The sequence below is a fragment of the Aquila chrysaetos genome, chromosome 10, assembly GCF_900496995.4.
Source record: "Aquila chrysaetos chrysaetos chromosome 10, bAquChr1.4, whole genome shotgun sequence".
Classification (NCBI taxonomy): Eukaryota; Metazoa; Chordata; class Aves; order Accipitriformes; family Accipitridae; genus Aquila; species Aquila chrysaetos.
Window position 1 is genome coordinate 2,521,603 of NC_044013.1, and position 13,818 is coordinate 2,535,420.

The following is a 13,818-nucleotide window of genomic DNA, read 5'->3' on the forward strand; positions in this document are numbered from 1 at the left end:
GCAATACCTTTTTTTTTTCACTTCATGTGTTTAGTCCGGACCTTAGTCCATGTCCAGTGTGTCCTGCTAAGCACGCTGAGAGGGATTTGCATGAGGATCCTTTCGTGGGCACGTGTTGCAATGGGAAGAAAGAGGAGCGCTCAGTTAAGATACTGCCATGTTTGGGAGTTTGAGGATAAAATATTCAGATGTGTTTCTTTCTTTTTAGTCAGTAGAGCCTACTGAACTACAATATGAACCTGTAGCTATCGGAGCAGGAACTGCTGATGCATCTGCTCCTGAAAAAGAACCACCACCTGCCAATATTCCTACTGCCATCAAATATCAAGATGATAATTCTTTAGCACATCCAAATGTAAGTGTGCCCGTATTTACTTTCTCTTTAGAACAAGACAGCCCATTGAATGAGAGCAGGTTCATGTGACCTAACAACCATTTTGCTGCGCTGCTCATCAAATAATCTGTGGTCTGAAGACCGTTAGCTAATGGGCCACTCACTGGCTCAAAAAGGGTCACACTCCTTGCATCATCCAACAGAGAATAATTACAAAAGAAGAAGTTCACCAGTGATGTGGTTTTAGAGTTACAAACAAATTTTATAACAAAGTAGCATACTAATTTAATACAGGGGAATTTAAGATCTTGTTCGTATAAAAATCCCTGCTCAAAAAAAATTCAGGAAAAATTGCTTTTGGTTTGTGTAGTGGGAAACCTGGTCGAAGACTCAGAATTTGCCCACCTTGCCAAATCGTACAGCTTTAAATACATGTCAAACTTAAGATAATTTTAAATCATTGTGGCTAAACTTATGCAAATTCCTTTGTGAGCACTTGTAAGTAGAAATAGGAGTACTTACAGTAGAGTTTTTTTAAGAATTAGCAAGTTAAAAATGTCTTGCAGTAAATAAACTAATGCAAGTTCTGTAAAATGAACATTGCTAACAAAGATCAAGACCCGTACAATATGACAAAGTTGCTGTTTCAGGAGGAGACTGAAATTGAAATGTCTTGGCTTTCCAATTATTAAAAGTCTCTACCTTTACTAATGTATTTATATCACCTTTGTATTTTAACACCCCTATGCAGCTGGGCTTTTTCTTTGGCCACTGAAATAGTCGCCACATATTTCAACAGATTATAACAAATAAAGACGAAGTTAATGAGTTGTGCCTGCTTTTCTTCCTCTCCCCCTTGTCTCTCAGCTGTTTATTGAGAAGGCAGAAGCAGAAGAGAAGTGGTTTCAGAGGCTGATTGCTCTTCGACAAGAAAGGCTGATGGGCAGTCCGGTGGCCTGAGTGAACTGCTGTGACCATCGCATACCAGTTCTCCATGAATGCTAAGAAATCCTACCATTAAATTGTTTTATTTTTCTTTTTTGAGGGGATTTTAATACTCGGTATGAGTTGCACAGAGAATAAATATTTCATCTGAATAAACAAGAATGTTCTATCCTCCATTTTTCTGCTGAACTTATTGCTGGGTTACTTGTATCGCTGAGCTACCTGCTGTAGATGGGAAGGCTATCAGAGCAGTGTAATTTTCGTTTTTTGTACTGAATTCCTCTGGGGTGCAAAAAACCTGACAGCCCAAGGAGACTTAATTTTATATCTCCCAATCAAAAAAATATATATAACCATGTAGCAGTTTAAAGATAAATGTAAAAATAAGACTGTCAAAGTTCAGATTTACCAGTGCTCAGACAGTAGGAGCACAAGCGATACCACCCTGGGCCATTACATCTGCTGCAGCTGGAGGAGGATTCAGTGCAAATGATATCGCTGTTATCTCTTCTTCCCTCCATTCTGCATTGCAGGAGCAGCTTTTGAATCCCAAACATCTGTGGACAGTCTCCTTGCTGAGGGGCTCTTCTAAATTGGTGTGTTCGTCCGCCTGCTCCAGCCTTAGCCTGGTTCCTCAGTTCTGGTGGGCTTGAGTGGAAAGAAATGTTTTACATTTCCTCAAACACCTACCCACTACTGTTAGCACCTGGGAGTAGATGTAAGGAAAAACTTAGGTTATCCTTTTAAAGAAAATTATAAAGTTTTCAGCAGGTTTCAAGAAATATCATTTTCTGACCAATTTTAAGCACAGTAAAATGTTCAGTAATCTGGAAAAGACAGCTTTCTTTGAACTCTTAATGGGAAATAATATAAATATTATTATGTGTAATGCTACAGACCTTTGTCGAACAAGACTAATGGCATTCCTATTTCTGTATAGAGCGATTGTTTTCAGGCTATGAAGCTTCCATTTGTCCAGGTGTGACTTTAAAATAATGAAAGATTAGTCCTATTTGAACATATCAAATTTAGCCTGAGTATACTTAAAAAAAAAATAATCTGTCCATCATCCAACTAAATGCCAGAGATCAACCAAATAAAACACAAAAGTATTTATTCTGAGGTATCTAGCAAATCTGTGAGAAAACTATTACATCAGTAGAAGACTAAACTGAGCCCTCCCACCTCTGGACATACCTCACTGGAAATTACCTGCATCAGCTTTCCCGTGTGAGTGAAAAAAATCATAAGGCTTTTTTTCAGTGTTGTTTTTCCTTGTTCTCAGATCTGTGGTGGAAAAAAAAATGGAGGATGATTCTGGAAATGTACTTTGGTTGTCTTTTTTTTTTTTTTTTTTTAGATCACTGATGTAAAAGGTAAATCTATTAAATTTGCATTCTAACACATTTTTCTTTTTCTTTATGAACAGTGTTAGTTTTACTTGGTCCTGCATTAAAATGGCTGTGTTTCAAGACTACCTTGTCTGCAACAAAAAATGGGAAAAAAAAATTGTTTCCCTTGTTTCATTTCAGCGTTTTCAAATGGTAAATATTTGTCATTGTTCTGTCTCCTAATCTCCTTCTGTGTTTCTTTCATAGTAAATAAAAACTACTTGATCTCCATGTAAGGTACAGGTGTAAATTCCTCTTTTTCACACATTATGTTGGATTATTTTGGTATTTTTATTGGATACAAACCAATTCCTTTTATGTAATTCACAACCCTATAGGACATTAAAAAATTCAGCAAACTGGTCTGTTATAAGTAAGAATTTGTGGTAGTAATAGGGTGTACCTGCTATTGCTCATCAATCAACAACTAAATTTGTCCAGCAAGTCCGTGCTGGACGAGAATTGTGAGCAAGATCCGTAAAGAAAATGGAAATAGCATTTAGATAATCTGAACTGAATGGAAATACGTACTGAAATATGCCAAACATAAGTTGAAACACAGAGCAAATCACTATAGAGTTTATTTTTATAGTTCCAGTTGCAGATTAGTGATCAGCATAACCAATAAATGATTACTCAGAACTCTGTAGTTTTCATAAAATACGTGACTTGTTTATTGCCCCGGTGCCTCTGTGGAGACAGTTCCTTGAAGAAGAGGTTTTTTCTGGTTTAGGCCCTATATGCTGTCACCCTATCTCAATTCCTACTTTGAACAGTCATTATGCATACTTGAAATTTATGAAGTTACTGGGTTTGGGAGATGAAGGAATTGTCAGCATGGAGTTTTTATCTAGATACCATATGTTACAAATTAGGAAACTTGCTGTCCATGTTGTTACAAACCTGCGATTCGCGCAATACAGATTCCTAAAGATGCCTACAGCAAGTCAGTGATGCTGAAGTGTGTGTCCTGGAGGTGAGGGATCACGTGGAGCTGACTAGCGACCTTAGCAATGCCAGATGTTGTGTCTTGCAAGTGAATTTTAATCTTATTGTGGATCCCTCGTTGGGTATGGCTAGGCTGGATATTCAAAATGCCGATCATCGAGATGTGAGTGGCCTTTTGCATGAGTCACTGCCAGGGCAGCTCAGTGCTTTCCAAAGCTGAGCCTTATCGAAGGGGCGCTGAATCAGTGCTCTGCCTTGCCGAGAACCTGCCATCGCTGATTCCGCAGCTTAAGCCTTCAGCAAAAATAGATGCTGTTCCACTACGTTTGCTCCTGTAGAGTAAAATAAAGGTTGTATAAGGCCAACCCATAGGGTTGTAAGTGTAAATGTTTAGACTGCAGCACTCTTGATTCAAGTTCTGTAAACTATTTCCTTATTTTGCTTTTACTTGAATAGCATCCTGTGATATTCATTTTCCTGTCAAAGGTAGGCAGGTATTTGAGTATCAGAAATAAAATATGGAAGAAGGCAGCAACATCACAAATAAACTTCACTCTGTAACCAGCTATGCACAACTAAAAAGAATTTTGACAAACTTACTGCTTAAAATTATTCTACAAGGTTGGGACACATTATAAATGGGTTGTAGTTAAATACATGTGCACTCCACCATTCCATGTGTGGGGCCTTTTTGCTTGCGGAAAAGATAGCATGTGTTGCCTAATCAGCCAGATACAAATTTAATTAACTATGTCGTAACATGGACATGAAACCCCTATCAGTGTGTGCAAATTAATCACCACTAACCTGGAAAAATGCACTGCTTACTCTCAATCCACGCTTCCCCTGATCCAAAAAAGAGTGACACCTTTCAACAATAATCCTACTTTCTTAGTTACTTTGCTTCTAAGGTCTTCTGATGTTCTCATATTTAGCATTTAGGAATCTTGCCTATGCAAAGGTTTTGTTGTTGCTGTTCTATTTTCCACTTTTTCTGTGCTCCTGGTGAAAGGGGATGGATTCCTGGTTAAGAAAGGGAAAGAAACAGCTGTTTGTTAGTTATCCAACTAAAACACAAGACTTTTAGCTGTGTTTTGCAGTCTGTAGAGACAGCAGTGACATGGTTTTGTCATTCAGGACTCATGACGGGGCGTCTCTGATACAATTGGCTCTAACACAAAGTTCCTTCTAATGCCAAACTACCTTAAATCTGACTCAGGCGAATGGCGTGTAGGAGTGAAAAGATAATGCTGTAACTTGAGCCATTCAGAGTTCTGGTAGTCAGCAAAGACCTCTACCCCTAGAAATTACATTAGCAAACTCATTTCACTTAGCCTGCTGAACAGCCACCGTCAATTAAAATCAAACCAGGCTGATTTTGATCTGATAACTTTTAGGTAAAATGTTCACTAGCCTTTTCTGATTTCTTGAGTCATCCAGCATCTCCGCAACTATTTTTTATTATGACAATTCCTTGAAAAGGAGCCGTGTTTAGTTTTAAAATTATTATTATTATTATTGTTATTGTTATTATTACTGTTGTTGTTACAACATTTTAGAACGACTTTTGCTACTAAAAGAATGGTATCTAAGAAAACACTGCCAACCAAGAGATCAAATTTTGCTGCTTCTGCTTCAGTTGCTCTGATATGCACAGGACTGGATGATCCCGAAGGCCATTTTCCCATCAGTAACCCAAAACCAACCTTCTCAATGATTACAGTTTTCCATTTGTCACGTTACAAGAAGGAAGTTATTTTTAGTGGAGATCCTTGAACTCTAGAAACCTGTTTCAGGAGAGATCAGCTTGAACCCATGACTTAATCCACATTACGACTCAGGGCCACGGCAACTCTTCAGCTTGCAGCAGTATTAAAAAGCAATGCTAGAAGTATTCTTACTCCAGAATTTAAAATAGTCACCATATGTAATTTTGACTTTGTACAGCACTGCCTAATTTCTTTTTTCCTGACCGTTCCCTCCCCTCGTCTCCCTCCTTTGCTAAGGCCTAGGAAAAAAGAGTGGCAGTGGCTGGGCCGGATTACGTGACGCTGGGGAGCAAGACTTAGACACTGAGTCACTCTGGAATTGGCGCTCCAGGGTGAGATGTGACACGATATGTCTACTCTTTCTGGAAGGAAGCAGGAGTTGAAGCTGAGCCCAGAGAGGGGAGGAGGGAGCTCAGTGCTAACACCAGCGCTGAGCCGTGCTTCATTTCCAGCCGGGCTCCCCCGCATCGAGGTGTGCAACCTCGTCAGCTGGAAATGGTTATGCCACCATTAAAACCCAGGTGAAAATGAAGATCGCTGCTTGGCTATCGTTTTGCTTCTTCAGAAATACGATATAGACTGGGGCTGCATGGTTGCAGGGATAGTAATGACATGAGAAGCCTTTCGGCCCTTGGGCAGCATTTTTGAACGCACTGTTTTGAAAAGGCTGTAGTTTAAAAGGTGTCGTCTCTGCTGAGCTGCCATGGTAAAAATCTTATTCCCACTAGATGTCTCTGCCGTCCCAGAGCAGTTGTCACACTGAACATCAGTGGCTGTCTAGAAAGGCCGTAGAAATGAGATGCATGTAGTCTGAATTTGCCTTTTTACCTCCTAACCAGAGCTGGAGTCAGGGCAACAAGACAGAGCAGTTTGTCTCGTAGTTTCCTGTTGCCTTACCATCTACATCTTTTCAAATAAAAAATACCGCTGGAAAAGGTAAGCTCCAAATATTTACTGTGTGGCGCGGTCCCCAGGGGAGTTTATAGGAAGGAAAAGTAGACTCTTCCCTTTCCTCCTCAACAAAATTGGCTGCCCAAGGGCATGCTGCCCCTCACTCACCAGCACAGCCATGACGGGAGAGACGGGCACCTTCCTCTGGACACTGCAGGTCTCCACATCTCTGGAGGCAGCGGCTGGATTTCCATATTACAGTTCTGAAAAGAAAGCATAAACAAATCTCATTAATTATTATTAATGGAAACCAAGTATGGCTAACATTTGTAAAAATGTCGAATTGCATTTTTGGGTACCATTTCAGTGAATTTCAGAGGGGTTTTTTTATAAATTATTGTCGTCTTATTTCAGTATTCATACAGGTTACAGAGCTGGGCTACTATGTGAATTGAATATATATATTTAAATAAAAAATTAATGTAAATGTTATTACATGTCTACCTCTAGTTGCTTGCAGTAGAATGATGCTTTTATCTGACATTTACGAACAATTTATAACAAACTGCCTTTGCAAAAGACTCTGCACTGGGCCAACGTTACAGATGGAATGTAATCAGCTTTGTAACAACATTGTCAAAAGGCCACTTCCACTAAAAATACGCTGAAGCCTCTGGAAATTGCACTGCATTTTTAAGCCTTCCTGTAAAAGAACTTAACTGTAAGAAGTAAGGATACCTCATTTATGCCAATACATTTTAAATGTAAATAGTAACTGCTGATCCTTACAGAACTGACTGGGGATTGAGCACTGATTGTCTGAGTCCTCTCAAATTACCTTCAACCTTGCTTCTGACATTGCTCGGCAGTACATGGAAACGCATGGCGCAGAACTGATCAGAGCCCCCAAGTGCTCTGTTACTAGTTTTTTCCAAAATAGTTCAGGAGAAGGACCTAGTTTTAATACACTGTGCTGGTTCTCAATAGTTAGGTAAACAGAGCTAAACATTTTCCTATGCTTTTGGAAGTTAGGGGCTGCAACAAATGTAATTAAAAAGTAATTGTGTAATAAAAGCTGGGATTTTTTTTTCTTTAGGTGAACAGTGAAAACTTTTCTTGACAATTAAAACTGACAATTAATTCTTGCCTTACCTGCAGAACTAGTCACACTCTGAACTGTCTAATCTTGATGTTGCGATGACTTGTGCATTTAATATTCTTGTTTTCTACAGGACTAATTTAAATATGGCTTTAATAATGTCTGCTCAACTAGCAAGATTCATTTTTAGTTTTAGAGACAAACAGCCTAAGGCAGGCAAGACCTTTCGAATTAGTTCAATTACTTGAACAAACACAGTACTGTCCGAACTGTGGTCACAAATTTTAAACAGTGGAGAAATCTGGCTTCACCTGGTGCAAACCACTTGAAACTGGAAAGCTTGTTTTTTAGTTTCCTATGGAAATTGGCTTTTGCAGGCGCTGGGTAAATCAAGCAGCTCTTGCTGCCTAGCTGATTTATAGCCCTGGGTGTGTGTTGCTACACATTTTGCATTTTTCTTTGTCTGATTGTACAGCTTGAGGCCATGGCCAAATTCTGAGCTCAATTTTGGCAATCTTCACCATTAACCTGATAAAAGATTTTGCCCTGGGAATACATTTGCTGCATTTACTCCTGGTGCCAGCCGTTTGTTACTCTCTCTCCCTGGTTGTAAGAGAAATGCCCCCAGCGGGCAGCCCGGTAGAACAGGGTCTCTTCTCTTGGTGCACTGGTTTGTTGTAGAGGCGTCAGTCGTGTCCTGCACGTAGTGCTGTAGCCAGATGCACTGCTGAAGGAAGCATCAAAGCAAGTGCCAAATGGCCTTGCCCCAGTCATCAGGAAAAAAAAAAAAAAAACTCTTGGATGCCATGGTGTTGACACTAGAGTATGATTTTTTTCTCTCCCTTCCAGTGACAGAGAGAAGTTGCTAGGATTTAAGAAATAAATACATCATCTCAGGGAAGACTGTTCAAGTTCAGCATCTTCAGCATGTATTTTTTGGTCGTTTGGCCATTGGGAATGGCAAAATGAGATAGCTGCAAATTACTGAAGTAACTCAGGAACAAAACTCTCTCTGCTCCCTAATACTTTAACGTGCGCTGCCAAAGTTTTTATAAATCAATAGTTACTGTACATGATGGCAATGTAGCCCTTTTAAACAAATATTATTTTTGGATCAAATCCTGGAATCAATGATAAATGCTCCCACTGGGGCCAGGTCTTGACTGTTTTTTGGTATATTGTTTTTATAAGAATGAGAATATGTATATTTATATGCCTCAGTTTTCATTCTGCTAAACAAAAACAAGAACAGAAGATAATGGGAAAGGTTGCAAAATTAGGGCTGATTAAAAGAAGTGCTGTTTCATGTGATGAAAAATTAAACTCAAGAATTCATTGCTACAAGAAGTAATTAAAGCCAAAAACTTAGAAACTCTCAAATGGATTATTGCTTGTATAGATGATTCAAAAAGTAACATCCAAATACTTTTAGAAAGAAACAAAAGCTTATCCTGCAGGTCTTGGAAATGCATTTGTATTACAACGATGAGACAGGCCAAGGGCAGGCTGTGTCACACACAGCTGTCGGGCACTTCCCAGTAGTTTCTTACAAAACATCTAGCCCAGGTAGCTCGTAAATAAGACACTGGACACCATGCAGACTTACCAGGTAATCCAATCTGGCAATTCCTACATTGCCTAAATTGGTATTTTGTAAACAACTATTAAATAAGTAAACAAAATAAAATATTGATTTTTTTTTTTAAAGGGAGCAGATCGCTCATGTTTCTGTGAATCTAACAGAATATACTTCACCAGTTCTTTCAGCTGCCTCAAAGAAACACAAAAAAATCTCATTCTTTTACTTCGCTAAAGCCTTACAGATGTGGAAGACTTCAAATATACTTGACACAACATGAGGATCTCTCTTGCAGTCTAAATGATATTTGTTGCCCTGACAACGGCATGCAAGCATTATTTATTAGTTCATACATTATTGATAATCCTCTAATTTGTGCGTGATGGGAGGAAGTTGGTCTGCGAGTAAGTTATAAATGGAAGGTTATCAACAACTTGTAGAAGTCGGTGACAATTCTATATATAGCTAGTCCCAGCGCACGCTCTGCTGATGCCACAAAACATGTTTCTTACCCACCAGCGGTGCAAGTACAGGGTTAGGAGTCTCCTGCAGCCATGAGTTTCTACTGCAGTCGATGTATAACAGTCTGGTGGTTTTTTTTTTTTATCAACTTCAAAGACAGAACAGTAGATTTTAAGGATATTTCCTAATTATATGCAGAGTCCAAAGAGAGTCTCAGAGTGTACACAGAAATGTTTTCCATCACACGTTCTTGGGTGGGAGAATGGAAAATCTTGGAATAACAGTGAAAGACAGAACTCTCGCCCTATAAAAAGCAGGAATTAATCTTCCTCAGTTTGCATCTTACACAAAACATGGTTCAACTTACCTACTTAACACTGACAACATACTTCTGAAGAGGTATTCTGTGTTTCACCAGAGACAAGAACAAAAAAACCTCTGGTCAACTCCGAGAGATAGTTTTACTTCTGTCTTGTTCCATTTACTTCATAAGAGCAATTACCCCACTTTTAAACCATCTGACGTTTCATCAGTGTCAGACCCGGCATCTTCAAGCACCAGTGAAGAGACTGAGAGGATGTCTCATGATCCAGATTAGATTTCAACAGAAAAGTCTCCTGATAATGAACTAAGGAGCATTTATTCTTTGGTTTTTCTTGGTGTCTTCTTTGTATATGCAAACCGGGTATTTCTTTTTAATGTTACTTTTTAATTTTGATATGTATTTATTTTTAAAACAAGGGAACCTTGTCATTTAGTTATATAATTACATATTTTAAAATCTAGCTAGCAATATTGTCCTTTGGTGTACAATCTTAAAATGGGTTTTGGCTCTCATTCTCACAAACCAGTTGCTGGCTGGCACTTTGCCTATTTAAACATGTATGCAGGAATGCAATTTTCACCTCCAAGTGTTAAGCATCCCTATTGGTTAAAAATAATCCCCGTAGAGAAACTGTAGCTGATGACTACCCAGATACAAAGGCAGAAACATTCCTGTATTTCTCAGCAACTGCACCAAATGTTTTCCACATATTTTAGTACATTTTACATAGCTGTGCTATTCTAAATAAGTTGATCACAATCAGGATCTTTTTTCAGCGCCACTATAATTGATTTGTACTCTGGATGGAACAGAAAACATAAGCCAAAGTGAAATAGCTGTGGAAAAGAGCCACTCAGCATGAGGAGTTAAGATGAACAGAAGTGTTAGTAGAAAATGTTTGGGGCAGGAACCTAAACACCTATCTTTGGAATCAAGAGAGAACAGAGAATTATAAATACCAACAAAACGTCAATATGGCAAAATGACCTTTTGTTCTAGATGAATATGTTCAACAAAGCTCTGAAGTCTGAATCAGATTTAAATAGTCATATCACCAAAATGAATAAGAATTAAGAAGGTAAATTAATTCCTAAGGGAAATCACTGTAGATCTCATTAGTTCAGGAACAAGATACCTTAAAACTTTTAATTAAAGATAATATTTACTGCAAATGAATAAGAGTTGGCAGGTTTCAGCAGAAACCATAATCTCATTTATGCAAAGTTTTCTTATATTAAGGCAGACATCATTAATCTCATTGGAGATGCCCTCCAGACTGACAGTGCTGTAGCACCGAGGTGATTTCTTACAGAAGTCTTTTTATCTACACAAAAGAAATCTAACTCAAGCAGACACAAACCATAAGAAGGCCTGAGCAATTAGAGATATCACTCTGTGCAAATAGAGTACTGACTTTATCGTGTTAGTGAGCCTCTCATAATGAGCTCACTTCTAACGGGGCCCATCTTCCCACTAGCAGCCAAAAAATTAACAGTAACTGGAACTCATATTGCTTAGTTATCTGCACAGTAATCCAGCTCTGGATCTCCTCTGACTCGGAAAGAAATTTCATCATTTGGAGTTGGAGTCCACATAAAATTAAATAGCAAACTGTCGATGATATGATGTACTCTGAACAGCTGTTGGAAAGCTCCATGTTTCTGTTTCATTGTTTTACAGAAGAGGTTTCTTTTTACAAGGCTGAATTCATACAAAGGCTACACGGTGCTAACTGAACTTGTAGTCTGGTTTGTATTCATGTTCAGAAACTGTAAATTAATTCTGTAAAAAAATATCTAGTTAGGTTTTGGTAGAAGGCTGCAAACAAGTTAACCATACTGAAACAAACATTTTGAGAAGATAAAGCTCCAGGACGATAAGAATTTGCCTGATTTTGTATTTGACGCGCTAATTATGTTAAAGAAAATTCACCTTGCTGGCTTGTAGCAAGTAGTAAGTGAACATTTTAGCATACTATGTCATGGATATTAATGAACTGCTATAATAGCAAAAACCAAAGTGATCCAGGGCACCTGTCTATGAATCAAAATATAATGTCAAGTGATTAATAAATGAGCACTGTATATGACCTAATCACTACGGTAAAGCTACTGCTTGTTGCGTTTCTAATATGAATACACCCTAGCTTCAGAGGAGTTCTAGTGAGCTTTAAAATCTGCAGATTGAAAGACTAACTACAGTGCAGAGGATGATATTACTATAACGTTTGTAATATTTTTGTGTGTGGTTTGAAACAAAGCTTGAATTCTGTCTCTGAGCAATAAAAAAGTTCTTTGATAACATCATAACTGGCACAAGATTTCGTTATAAAAAGCCCCAAAGCGGCAGAGTTCACTTCCATGACTACTGCCTGATTTGTTTTATTTGCTAATCTTTCATCAGAAATGTACAAACAGTTCACAGACTTCACCTGGATAATCAATGGGTAACCCTTTTTCTGTCATGCTTCCCTGCCCACCAGTCAGTCAGTATAAACGTTTTCACTGTAACAACCGCTCAAACTTGGAGTGCATCTTAAGGCTGCAATATCACCACTTGCTAGGATCTAAAGAGAAGTCTACATCAGTAGACAGCAAAATCAATGCTCACCCGATTACTGATATTTTTCAAAAATATTGCAGGCTCAGTTCATTCATCTTTTATGGCGGTTTTCCACTTTGGGCCAAATACCAGCAGAGCTGCTTCTGCGGCTTGATGGATCTTAGTGGAACAAAGGATCTACTTTCATAAATACTCTGATGCTCTCTAATCCCACCTGGTTATCCGGGGCACATTTTCTGTCTTTCCCGTAAAAACTGGGATATTGAAAGAAATGTGAGGAGAGGAGGGAAGAGCCTTCACCTGCCTCTCGACAGCAGATGCAAGAGAGGAAACAACCCCCAGGCTCACAGCGCTGAGAAACTTTGCCGTATAGACCAGGAGAATCTTTCCAAATGCATGAACATTCTTCTCCACAATTCTCCCATTTTATGAAGAATGAAGGTGAGATTCCTATACCTCTGTTTTTTTCAAACTGTCCTCCTTCAGAAGGATGTTTATATGTAACCACGGTTCTTATACGCACCTCTGCATGTTCACAACCACTCTGCTCTTCAGCAAACCTAGATAACTCTCCCCGTGTATTTGCTCCATTCTTTTACTGAAACCTTCCTTTCACGACCATGCCCAGCGACAGGGCTCGCTGAGGGGTTTCTCCTTTACAGCCGGCCACGGGGCTGCTTCTTCCTGCCAAGAAGACAAAGAGCTCTTTTTCCCTTTCTGTTTAACCAGTAATCCTAACCATTCTCGCTCCCAAAGCCAGTACAGTTAAGCAATACAGAATGAACTGCTGGCCAGAAGGTAACTACCGTAAAGCCTCAGAAATCGAATATGCCTTCTGAGTGCTTAGCGGGTGTGGAGCGCAAGGCCATCCTCATCCACAGACGGCTGCGATGGCCACCCGCAGTCCGAGCAGCAACTGCGGCCGAATACTCTTCCTCCACCCCTTCCTCAGTTTTCCCTCATTGCTATATTTTGCTGGAACAGCTATTTATGGCTGCTTTTAGCACAGGCCGTAGATGCTTTCCACTGAGGTGCCACCGCTCAGGCAAGCTCCTGCTTCCCAGCCGCCTGGAAAGGGGACTCGGCCCGCCTCGCACACCACGGTCGCTTTGTTTTACTGCCACCTACCGGAAAAAACCCACAATTATTTTTAAAATTGCTAACCACAGGGCAAGCGGCCTGAGCACCGACCTGCAAACGCCTGACAGGAGCTGAGGTGAAGGCCGGGCCTGCTCCCCGCCGGGGCCTGCACACCCCTCCCCAAGCCGGGCCGGGCCGGACCGGGGGCCTCGCCGGGCAAAAACGGGTCTTCGGGAGAGGCAGCCCGAGGGGCGGCGTGGGGAGGAGCGGCGTGGGGCCCCACGCGTGGGGCTGCTCCCCGCGGGGAACCGCGCCGGGACCCGGCCCGAACCTTCTGGAGCGGGGCCGCTCGGCGGGCGGGCGCCGCCGGTTGCCACGGCAACGGCGGCGCCCGCCGAGCCCCGCCCCGCCGCGTTCGTCACGGCCGCGGGCG

At 40.3% G+C, this 13,818-nt stretch overlaps 1 protein-coding gene and 1 long non-coding RNA gene across 4 annotated transcripts in view; one reads left to right on the top strand and one right to left on the bottom strand.

Moving 5' to 3' along the window:
* Positions 1 to 2,906, top strand: part of RSRC1 (arginine and serine rich coiled-coil 1) — a 176,350-nt gene extending 173,444 nt beyond the window's left edge. Inside the window, exons 10-11 of the mRNA XM_030028844.1 lie at positions 209 to 355; positions 1,202 to 2,906. Of these exons, the coding sequence (XP_029884704.1) occupies positions 209 to 355; positions 1,202 to 1,294 (240 nt within the window). The 3' untranslated portion in view covers positions 1,295 to 2,906. The remainder of the gene's footprint in view (positions 1 to 208; positions 356 to 1,201) is intronic.
* Positions 2,907 to 3,217: 311 nt separating this feature from the next.
* Positions 3,218 to 13,740, bottom strand: LOC115347442. Of its 3 annotated transcripts, none has more exons than XR_003925489.2 (5): positions 13,497 to 13,740; positions 12,829 to 12,989; positions 6,447 to 6,541; positions 4,426 to 4,641; positions 3,218 to 3,950 (listed from the first exon to the last, which is right to left on the bottom strand). It is a non-coding gene; the product is annotated as an uncharacterized LOC115347442 (long non-coding RNA). The 3 variants fall into 3 exon arrangements; XR_003925487.2 differs by having other exon boundaries at positions 13,470 to 13,740; XR_003925488.2 differs by having other exon boundaries at positions 13,434 to 13,740.
* Positions 13,741 to 13,818: the final 78 nt, after the last annotated feature.